Genomic DNA, 12,152 nt, shown 5'->3' on the forward strand with positions numbered 1-12,152 from the left:
CAGAAGACAGAAGCAGCCGGAAGAACATACTGTCTGTCCAGATTCAGTCAAATGGAGCAAAGTTGATTGGACGGCGCTTTATAGTACAGATGGACAATGACCCAAAACATACAGCAACCCAGGAGTTTTTGGAGGTAAAAAAGTGGAATATTCTGCAATGGCCAAATCAATCTCCTGATTTATAAAGCATGCATTTCACTTGCTGAAGACAAAACTAAAGGCAGAAAGACCCACAAACAAACAACACCTGACGTCAGCTGCAGTAAAGGCCTGGCAAAGCATCACAAAGGAGGAAACTAGTCTCTGGTGATGTCCATGAGTTCCAGACATAAGGCAGTCATTGCCTGCAAAGTATTCTCAACAAAATATTAAAAATAATTTTTTTTATTTATGATTATATTTATTTGTCCAATTACATTTGAGCCCCTGAAAATGGGGGGACTGTGTATAAAAGTGGTTGTAATTCCTAAGCATTTTATGTTATATTTTTGTTCAACCCCTTGAATTAAAGCTTGAAGTCTGCACTTCAATTTCATCTTGATTATTTCATTTTTAATTCTGTTCTGGTGGCATACAGAGCCAAAATTAGGAAAATTGTGTCAGTGTCCAAACATATGGACCTAACTGTATGTGGTTTAAGTGAATTTTTGTATATGGCTATGCTGTTGATAAGGTGTTTGGATTAGTTTTGGATTGCTTAATTTTTAGTGCAATGTTATGAGGTTGTTGATATGTTTTGCAGTTTTCAACATATCACTATGTGTTTGCTAAGATGTTCTTTTTTCACATTCCTAGGTGATTGCTTACTGGTCCAACTCTAAAGGTGAGACCATTACTAAAGGTGGAGCCACATTAGCAAAACTTCGGCAAAAGTTCGTAGGCAAAGCAGGTCCATTGTTCATTATCAATAGTTGGTGATTCATGAATGCCTTTTTACTCAGAGGTCTTTTTCAAACTTGTTTGCAATACAAAGTCTTCTGCATATCCAAGGCTGCATATTTGATAATAAAAAAATACTGTGAAAAATTATTACAATTTTTACAAATTGTAATTTATCCCTAGCAACCATTACTCCAGTCTTTAGTGTCACATGATCATTCAGAAATCATTCTAATATGCTGATTTGCTGCTCAAGAAACACACACACACACACACACACACACATATAGATATATATATATTTATTTTTATTTTTTTTATTCATTCAATTAACAAAAGTGACAGTAAAGACATTTATAATGTTTCAAAATATTTATATTTTAAATAAATGCTGTTCTTTTGAACTGTCTATTCAGCATAGGATCCTCAAAAAATATATAATTTAGCATATTAAGCAGCAAAAATTGGTTTCAACATTGATAATAATAAAAAAAATTTTTTATAATTGAGCACTAATAATAATTAAGCACCACATCATCATATTAGAATGTTAGAATGATTTCTGAAGGATCCCGTGACACTGAAGAAATATCTACTAATATCTACTAAAAAAATCAGCTCTGCCATTACAGGAATAAATTACATTTTAAAATGTATTTTAATAGATTTATTTTTAATTATATCACAATGCTGCAGGGTTTTTTTGTTGTTGTACTTTTAATTAAAAAAATTCAGCCTTGATGAGCAAAAGAGACAGAGACTTTAGTCTTTAGGGTTGTGTTTTTTGTTTTTTTCTCCGCGTGGAAAATTAGTTAAAATTTTAACAAACTTGAATCCAACGCGAAATTCCAGATTGCACAGTTTCCTATTGAGATGAGTACATTTTGCTTTTGATCCCACCTTATTATGCTCCTACAGTAAGTCCCTAAATTCAAGTTTTGTTTTTTGTATGTTTTATCCACCAGAAAATAGTCTGATAGCTTAAAAGCAATGTTATTCAGCATTACTTCAACTAATATACTGTAAGATGTGTCCAATAAATTGCTGTATAATAAAGAAAGAAGGATAAAATTCAGTATCTCACTAACCTGTTTGTCTTGACCACTAAAGCCAGAATATGCCAACACATTTACACGTGTAGTCAGCAAGAACACACACAAAGTGTGTGGAAAATTAGTTAAAATTTTAACAAACTTGAATCCAACGCGAAATTCCAGATTGCAGTTTCCTATTGAGATGAGTACATTTTGCTTTTGATCCCACCTTATTATGCTCCTACAGTAAGTCCCTAAATTCAAGTTTTGTTTTTTGTATGTTTTATCCACCAGAAAATAGTCTGATAGCTTAAAAGCAATGTTATTCAGCATTACTTCAACTAATATACTGTAAGATGTGTCCAATAAATTGCTGTATAATAAAGAAAGAAGGATAAAATTCAGTATCTCACTAACCTGTTTGTCTTGACCACTAAAGCCAGAATATGCCAACACATTTACACGTGTAGTCAGCAAGAACACACACAAAGTGTGTGACGTCCAGGTAGTGGGCGAGAGGGGCGTCCTAAGCGTGACACAGGGTGGACATCAGGCTGAGCTCAGCACATTCCACGAGCTCCGCGCAGGTGGTCATAGTGTCCAGCCTGACTGTTCCCACTCCTTGTCAAGACCGTGCCAAAGCCAGAGTCTGGATTAACACTTTCCTCGGATATCTCCGGTTCTGGATGCAACCTGTATCATGTCTTTGCTCCAGAAGGTCCAAAAACTGTGATCCAAACCAGTTGATTCGGAGAGCAATGAGGCTGGAATCGCATTGGCGGGCTCTGGTTTTGAGAGAGGAAAACAGGCTCTAGGCAGTGCCGGGTCTGATTACTTCAACACTCTGTCAGTTGATTTCAGAGCAGGGAAAGCCCAGCTTTGGGATCTGTGTACTGCGAGATACAGCTCTCTCCACTTCCCACGCCTGTAAAGATTCGTCCCCAGAGTAGTGTTTGCTGCCTTCCTCTGGCTGCTTCTGTTGATAAGGATGGAGTCTCATTCACAGTTTATGTGCTGGAGAGGTGGGCCGTCTTTATGGTCCTCCACACAGGTGTTACTGTGGCAACAGGAGCTTGGGCTGCTTTGCCATTTCCCCAACATTTGTTTTCTTTTTGCTCTCCAAACATATATTCTATTCATGATTCTTAAAAGGCACATTTTGGCATTTCAGTTACTTATGTTAGATTTTAAAATGCATTTCAAAATCATCATGGAAAGAAAGGTTTATTCAGTGTTCCCGCAATTTTCTGGATTTAATTAAACTAACCGCTTGAGAGATTTCTATGTACACTGCTTTTAAATCAAATAAAAACACAAAATTATCAGTTTTCCTGAAAATTTCCAATTTTCCCTTGCTATTGGTTGGCAAACAAATCCCAGCCCCAAACTCACACAATTTGTTGATCCAAAGTACAGTAGTTTTTAATAAAATTTACTTTTTTGTTTTTACATTTAGACTTACAAAAGAGGAGCTTTAGCAGTTACAAAGCCAGCAATATTCATAGTGTATAATGCCAGGTTTATTTAGAAATCTACACATGGTTTACTTATGGTACGTATTAGTAATAATGACTTAGTCAAGTCAAATTTAATTTTATAGCGCTTTTTGCAATGCACATCATTTTAAAGAAGCTTTACAGAAACTCTTTCGTATGCTTGGGTCAATAATGCACCACTGCTTTACCATAGAGCAAGTTTAAAGGAACACTCCATTATTTTTGAAAATAGGCTCATTTTCCAACTCCCCTGGAGTTAAACAGTTGAGTTTTACCGTTTTCGAATCCATTCAGCCGATCTCCGGGTCTGGCGGTAGCACTTTTAGCTGTAGCTTAGCATAGATCATTGAATCGGATTAGACCGTTAACATCTCGCTCAAAAATGACCAAAGAGTTTCGATATTTTTCCTATTTAAAACTTGACTCTTCTGTAGTTACATCATGTACTAAGACCGACGGAAAATGAAAAGTTGCGATTTTCTAGGCCGTTATGGCTAGGAATTATACTCTCATTCCGGCGTAATAATCAAGGAACTTTGCTGCCGTACCATGGGTGCAGTAGGCGCAATGATATTATGCAGCGTGAACGACTTATAACATTGCAAACGGGTTGTGTTTCTTGTTTGACACTCATACACAGTCAGCAGAAATAAAGGTTTTGCATCAAAACAAATACAGATTTCTGGCATGAAACTCTAGATGGCGCAGTCCGATAGGTCTAACTCAATCTGATCTAATGACATCATCACATGGCACAGCTGATTGGTTCTCTCCTTTATCGGTAGACAATGAGCTCGCTGCTCAACATTCAAATATATGACTAGTGCTTGCCGTAGCAGTTGCAGCTTGCTTCAGAAACCCTCCACCTTCCCCAGCTCCACCTGTATAGATCTGCTACAAGGTGATTCATGTACGCTATATGGGGGTTATTTCATGTTATATTTGCAGCAGCAATATTTCTTACATGCTCACAGCAGCATGTTGTGGATGTATTAGCAGTAGCAAGTCTCGGTACTTGCTCTGCAGCAACAGCGTAGCAGATCTATTTCGCCAAGACCAAATACATTAACACTGTCATGTACATTACCATGCCAATCCCTCCGAGAGTTGTCATGACAGAACTGCATTTCATGTATGCAGAAACAAAGATTAAAACCTACGCTTACCTAAAACTTTACCATATTCCTCAGCTGCCTGGCAAGCACTGGCACAGCTTCTAGGAATGTAAATTAAGTTATTTTTGTACAGAACAACCCCCCCTCCATCTCGTTTCAATCTAAGAGACAAAGAAATGTGCAACGAAAGCCCACGTACACAATGAACATTGCCCACAAAAATCCTCAACAAAGAAATCTAAAGAAAAAGGCTCGTAATTGCGACTCAGCTGAGCATAATTTTTGGTTGTATCGAGTGCCAGTCAGAAAGAAAAAGCAACTGAAAGAATAATCTCTAAACCTTTCCAAAGACATTTCAGTATATACAGGGTGATTATCAAAGAATACATAAAAAATTAAACTCCACATAACTGCATATTAAAAGTATGTTTTGATTGGTTGCAAATGTGTTGTCACAGCATTTTTGCTTTCATTTATGGACAGAAAAAGTAGTTTGGTTGAATATGGCTTATGATGTAGGAGATCAATATTTGCGAGATTTTAATGATATCAACACATATTATAGAACACAGTCTTTATTAAATATTAAAACAAAATCATTTTCACAAAGTATGTTTAGTTAAGTCATACAGTATATTTTTACAAATAAATTACAATAACCATAACTGAAAACAGAGCATATCAACATTCATATCTTAACAGTAACAACAGTTTTTTCAAGCTTAAACTACAAAGAAATCTTAAGTTTTTAACTTAAGGAATGTAAAACATGCCTTTGAATAATATATATATATATTTTAAAACACACACATTACAAATGTGCACACAACAATTTTGCAAGAAACATATACAAGCATAATTTAGACAAAATATTTTATATTCAGTCTTCAGGTTTATCAAAACTTGCTCAGCTCATTGAAATCAAGCTATTTCAGTCTTGAGCTGATAAAAGCCTTTGTCAAACAAGCAAATACTAATGTAAAGCTACAGTATTCACGTACAGTGAAACGGTCTTTGCTCGTGTATTAATAATACATGTGTCAGCTCATATGGAATGCTCTGGATAAGTAAACTGTGCTCTGAATTTAAGGAAGGATCATCCATTTGTTCATCCACATAGCGGCTCATCCCAAACCCTAGTGAGCTGACTACCCAGATGAAACTCATAAGGGACTGTTTTGGGACACTCTTCTCAGTCGCACAAAAAACAGAGGTTCTCAGCCTTTTTTACTCCAAGGCCCCAATTGTCCACAACAATAGGTTTCCTTTTGTACATCTGCTGTCATGAAAGTTTTTTTTTTTTTCAGTTTACAGAAACTGTCAGTGTCCAGAGATTAAATTAACTACAATAATTATAATTAAATAAGATTCAGAATTCCAAATGTTATGTGATCTGAATGTTCTTAAAGGATCTCATTTTAACCAATGAATTTACTGAATTTTTTGGATTGATTTATTTTGAATTTATCACCGTTTAAGTATTTAATGTTTATTTTATCTTTATTATTTTAATTTCCATGAATTTTCCAGGTCTATAAATCAATTTTTTATACTTAAATTTCCTCATGTATCCAAGTTTTCTAAGACTATAAGGACCCTGGTTAAATTAAACCTTTATTATATACTACCGGTCAAAAGTATGGAATAATTACGTTTTTTTTTTAATGTTAAAAAAAATAAATTATTATCGTTTAATTGAAATGTTTTTATTTTTTGATCAAATAAGAATTAGACTTTTTTTTTTTAACATTACTAATCTTAATTATTTTAAACTTCTCAGTATTGAATAAGTATATTTATAGTCAATTTCTTTTTAACTCTTCCATCATGGATAATTTCTGATAGGAATACATGTGATACTGCTTTAGAACTTGAGCAAAGATGCCTTAGAAGGCAAAATAATTATAATGCCTTTTATGCTTTAAAATGGCATCCAGGTAGGCAGCTCACTAGATTTTGTGACAGAGCTGATATAAAACTGGCTGTGTAAAAGCTCTTCATATCAAGGCACAATAATCATGTTTTAGTGCATTTAATATTTATAGCACCAGCTTCCTCTACAGGGTGGAGATGGCAGCTTTTTGGATGCCCATGACCGTGTCGTAAAAACAATCCTCATTAACTACCGGTCCAAAACTCTGCACGCTGTAGTCCCTGGCCAGCAGGGTGTTGAGGTCTAGACCTGGAGTGTCGTCCAGCAGAGTCACCTGACTGCCCTGAAGGCTGCTGGTACTGCTCTTGCTCATTCCTTGTGGCTCCTCTACGAAGTTCAGTCTCTGGAGTTGAGCTTCCAAGGCATTGGTCAGCGAGCACAATGTGGATCTCTTGCTCAGAGTAGAGCTCTGGCTTCTGGAGGGCCTGAGGGGAGGTTCGGAGTGAGCGTATCCGTCAAGCAGTCTGCCCTCACCTGAGTCTGACGTTTTAGGCGCATCAGACTGTGGTGGCAGCCGCTGCCAGGAGTTTGTTCTAAGCGCTCCTAGGTGGTTTCTCCTGGGGAAGGTGAAGTTAGAATTTAGATCTTTAAATCGTCGCTCGACAGGAGCCGTCCGCTTGGCGTTCTCTCTCAGAAGAGTGCGGATTGCCCTCACCGCATTAGCCTTGTTCTCCAGGTTACTGCACACAAAAAGAGATGCGAGAACATTTAAAAGCTTAAAATAATGCAAATAATGGTTCTTGCAGATGTTAAATAAAAGGCTCACTTTCAAAGACACTTTTAATGAGCGCACTTTTTTTGACTTTCAATTAGTGCTATCAAAATGTGCTCATTAACGCAGGCGATTGATTTTTCCAGTTTAATGGCGTTAAAAATATTTAACGCAGTTAACTCAGAGGCGGAGACTTTTCAGATGCACGCTCCAACCGCGGAAAGGGTACTGGTGACGAGGACCTTTAGTATAACATAAATTAACTGCGGTCAGAGGAGATGTTGTCAGGTCGTATGTCAGTAAAAATTAATTTTCCTGTCCTGTCAGCCGTTATACTGTGCTCGTCGCGCGTGCTCTTCAATTACACGCACAAATACGGCGGTGCACGCTGTATCCTGTATCATTTCATATTAAAGCGGGAATGAAACTATGAGCATGCGTGTCAGATCCGCGTCACGTTGAGCAGCGGCAGCTCTTAAAGTAATAGCAGTCAAATAACCTAATAACCCAGCTGTTGTGATGTCTGTAAATCAAAGAACAAAAGAAAAAAAAGAGGAAATCAATAACTTTTGTAGCTTTAAGGATTCATCTCTATTTAATTTAGAATCGAGTGTTTGATAGCTTTATTCGTTTTCTGATTATTTCCCACTTGCTGAAGGGCACAGGTAAATATGACAATTATTATAATGGGTTTATGTGAAGATTGTTGTGTTCACTTAATTTAGAAGTTGTTATTTTTGAAAGTCTAATAAATGTTAAAATTGATAGCTTTCAATTATACTGTAATGTTTAATGGCTGGTACTTTCAATATTACCTGCTGCAGAGCTGAAAGGACATTTCTGGTCGTCCCGCCACTTCAGACTTGGTGTGAACAACTTCCCAAACACAAGGGTTTTCTGACCCTGAAAGAGGCAAGAGTAGAGAGTTTAAGCAAGTTATGCACTAGATTTAAATTTTGTCAATTGGTCTTTTAAAAGGGCTTTTCTATGATATATATATATATATATATATATATATATTAAATTATGAGCTCTGATGTGACGTGTTCAAGTGGTTCTTAAAATCCTCCATTTGAATACCATATTTCTCTTGATCAGTCTACACTCTTGACAGAAACCAAGCTCTTGTTTAATCCATGTCAAACTCATGTTCATCTCTTAGTTTAAACAGGACGGTCATGTCACACACACCTGCTGAATTTCCAGGTCGGACCTGAAGGGATGAAACAGGAATGAGCCAGCGGAATTTAAAAGGATCCAGATCCCCGGGCCGTGAAGACGTCTAGTCGGAAAAACATACAAATGTCTGTTAGCTGTCAGTATAAAACTTATGAACAGCAACCAAAACATAGCTGTTAATTTAATGTTACTTAAAAACACTATTAATCATGATCTCAAACCTCTATGTAAATTCTGTAATTTGTGCATGAAGTCTATCAAAAGAAAACAAATAATATATTTGTTTGTATACAGTGGGTACGGAAAGTATTCAGACCCCCTTAAATTTTTCACTCTTTGTTATATTGCAGCCATTTGCTAAAATCATTTAAGTTAAATTTTTTTCCTCATTAATGTACACACAGCACCCCATATTATAATATATTCATACATGCCCTCTGTTCAAAGACATTTACATTGTTACAAAAAAAGTTATTTTAAACTTTCTATTCTTTCTCAAAGATCATGATTTCCACAAACATTAGAAGGATTATGTGACACTGAATACTGGAGTAATGATGGTGAAAACGCAGCTTTGTGTCACAGGAATAGATTACGTTTTAAAATATATTAATATAGAAAACAGTTATTTTAAATTGTAATAATATTTTACAATATTGCTGTTTTTATCAGATAAATTAAACCTTGGTGAGCATAAACAGACATCTTACAGACCCCAAACGTTTGGGCAGTAGTGTATATTTTGATTTCTAAATAGTTTTTTGTCTATTTTGTCAATGAATATACCCATCTAATAATGTAATGTCTGTTCATGTAATGTTCTTAAATTAGGGGACTTCTTTCTGCAAATACTGATGCACATTAATAATTAAATTAATCATTTGGCATAGAAAGTAAATATATGTTTTATCAACTGACAGACCTGATAAAAATACACCATGTGCACAACTCACCATTCTTTTCTTTAACTTGCTTTCCCGATACACCAAAATGAGTGCTCTCTTGAAGACTGGAGGAATAAAAACACTGACTCTTTAATATTATCCATATACTGCACAGCATAAACTGCACGCTTTTTAAAGTTACAGTAAATTAGATCAGACTTACGGAAGAGGGTGAGTTCAGGGTCTTTTCTCATGCGGCCCAAAGAGGGCAGAGGGTTTTGCCAGAGTGCTGAACTGTGAATGATGAACTCGCCCATGGAGATCTCCGTAACCTGAGACGCACAACACACAGGCTTGATATTGAAATCATAAAGGGAAAATATACTGCATATAATACGATCCTTGTATGCTTTTAAAAGTAATTCTAGAATAGTATGCACCTCCTTCTCAGGGCCGCTCTGCTCTGCCACTAATTGGTCGAACACTGTGCCGTAGTCCTCGTAGATCTTCTGCATCTCATTTATGTGACTGGCCACCTTCTCCATGGCCTTTAATGCCTCTGCACCAGAAAGGAGACCATTTATGTCAACTGACCCACTGAATTCATATTGAATCACTAATGGATTAAAGGCTGACTGAATTGAAAAGAAAATGATAAATGTAAAGTAAATGATGACAGATTTTTCATTTTGGATGGTCCCCCACCTGTGAGGTGGCTGTGCTCGTCGCTCTCGGGGTCGGTGAGAGACACCAGCTCCCTCAACAGCAGTGGGTACTTCAGAACCCTCTGCACGGGTTTAATGAGGTACGACTCCAGGGTGGACGAGTGTTGTTTGGTGGGGTTCCTCGCCTCCAGGAACTCTTTGAACGCCCGGTCTGTTTTTGCTGCCATCAGACAAACCAAAGAATGATATAAACCAGGCTCATCTTCTTTCAGCTCAAAATGCCAGTTAAAATATACCATGAGACTTGTCAGATGAGGCTTATGTTTATGTTTTACCTCTTTCCAGCACTTTCTGCACTTTAATGTGATTGGCACAGAAGCCGCTGTAAAGCTTGAAGTGATCTGCATAGTATAAGAACGATCCGCCCAGGGAGAAGAGGAGCTTCTGGATGTGAGATTGAAAGAGAAAGACTCAGAATGTGCCTCAAACTGAAAAACACATCATTTATCAAATGTAAAACAAATTTGCCGTCTAATTCAAGCATTATGTCTCTACAGTGGACAGATTTTGTGATGTTATATCACAGTTTTTTTTAAAGGGGTCATATGATGTTGCTAAAAAGAACATTATTTGGTGTATTTGGTGTAATGAAATGTGTTTATGCGGTTTAAGGTTAAAAAACACATTATTTTCCACATACTGTACATTATTGTTTGTCCTCTATGCCCCACCTTTCTGAAATGCTTCAAATTTTACAAAGCTCATCGGTCTGAAAAACGAGGTGTGCTCTGATTGGCCAGCTATCCAGTGTGTTGTGATTGGCCGAATACCTCAAGCGTGTGACGGAAATATTACGCCCCTTACCATATGATGCCATGTCCAGCTGGAGCAACGAGACAAAAACATGAAAACCGAGGCATTTGTTGCATCCAGTGACGACATAATTACGGATTATAATGACTTATACTGTGTTTTTACGCGTTTCTGTTTACGCGTCAGCTCTAGGCATGACGAAGCGGATATCCCTCTTTTTTATTGAAGGCCCAACAAAGTAGTTTCGCTTTCAAAACAATACACACAGCATCTCCACGACATTGTGGCGACGGCAACAACAATACTACAGCGAGAATAAAAGTTACGCCTTTCTTTGCGTGAACATTTGGGTGGCGTTATGCAAATGTTCACACAAAGATAGAAGGCGTAACTTTTATTCTCGCTGTAGTTTTGTTGCCGCCGCCGCCATGTTGTGAAGGCGCTGTGTGTTTCATTGTGAAAGCGAAACTACTTTGTTTGGCCTTCCAAAAGAGGACGATATCTGCTTCGTCATGCCTAGAGCTGATCCGTGCTGGTTGCTGAGGAAATACTACAACTTTGTGCTGTGGATCGCCGGATCGGCTTTCACCGTGGACGAAGTGGAGTCCAGCCTGGGGTCGTCACATGTGGTTGCCGCAAGCAACGCTCCTTCGTCGAATCCGCCGGCCTCTGCTCACTCTAGGCCACCGTGTGTGACGCTGTGTTTCGTTGTGAAAGCGAAACTACTTTGTTTGGCCTTCCAAAAGAGGACGATATCTGCTTCGTCATGCCTAGAGCTGATCCGTGCTGGTTGCTGAGGAAATACTACAACTTTGTGCTGTGGATCGCCGGATCGGCTTTCACCGTGGACGAAGTGGAGTCCAGCCTGGGGGCGTCACATGTGGTTGCCGCAAGCAACGCTCCTTCGTCGAATCCGCCGGCCTCTGCTCACTCTAGGCCACCGTGTGTGACGCTGTGTTTCGTTGTGAAAGCGAAACTACTTTGTTTGGTCTTCCAAAAATGGACACGACTAGAAATCAGTGGTTAAGTTATATTTACAACACTGTTCCAGAACACTTCAACCCAAATATTCAGATGTGTAGCGCATATTATCATGGAGGACTGTTTACTGATAGACTACAATGCCGGCTGTTCTGACTCAAAGACTGTAAGTACGTTTTTTATATTTAAAGTGTTTTTATATTTTTTATATTTAAAGCGAGTTTTTTGGAAGTGTAGAGTAGGGCTTGTTGTTTGTCATTTCTCTGATCACAAATGCAGATATGGTTTTATGTTAAATAAAGTATGTAAGTAAAACATAAATAAATAAAATATTTATGTAAAATACAGTATAAGTCATTATAATCCATAATTATGTCCCCACTGGATGCAACGAATGCCTCGTTTATAATGGGTTTTCATGTTTTTGAATCATCGCTCCGGCCTGACAGGGCATCATCACA

At 37.6% G+C, this 12,152-nt stretch overlaps 1 protein-coding gene across 3 annotated transcripts in view; it reads right to left on the reverse strand.

The window, feature by feature from the left end:
- Window positions 1-6,304: 6,304 nt before the first annotated feature.
- Window positions 6,305-12,152, reverse strand: part of tiam2b (TIAM Rac1 associated GEF 2b) — a 56,558-nt gene continuing 50,710 nt past the window's right edge. For all 3 annotated transcript variants that reach the window (XM_016244328.1, XM_016244327.1, XM_016244326.1), the window contains exons 18-25: window positions 10,233-10,341; window positions 9,938-10,117; window positions 9,673-9,791; window positions 9,456-9,564; window positions 9,302-9,357; window positions 8,361-8,451; window positions 7,985-8,072; window positions 6,305-7,137 (exon numbers count right to left, since the gene is read on the reverse strand). In XM_016244328.1, coding sequence (XP_016099814.1) covers window positions 6,582-7,137; window positions 7,985-8,072; window positions 8,361-8,451; window positions 9,302-9,357; window positions 9,456-9,564; window positions 9,673-9,791; window positions 9,938-10,117; window positions 10,233-10,341 — 1,308 coding nt within the window. In that variant the 3' untranslated portion in view covers window positions 6,305-6,581. The remainder of the gene's footprint in view (window positions 7,138-7,984; window positions 8,073-8,360; window positions 8,452-9,301; window positions 9,358-9,455; window positions 9,565-9,672; window positions 9,792-9,937; window positions 10,118-10,232; window positions 10,342-12,152) is intronic.

This window comes from Sinocyclocheilus grahami, unplaced genomic scaffold, assembly GCF_001515645.1.
Source record: "Sinocyclocheilus grahami isolate Dianchi unplaced genomic scaffold, SAMN03320097.WGS_v1.1 scaffold714.1, whole genome shotgun sequence".
NCBI lineage: Eukaryota > Metazoa > Chordata > Actinopteri > Cypriniformes > Cyprinidae > Sinocyclocheilus > Sinocyclocheilus grahami.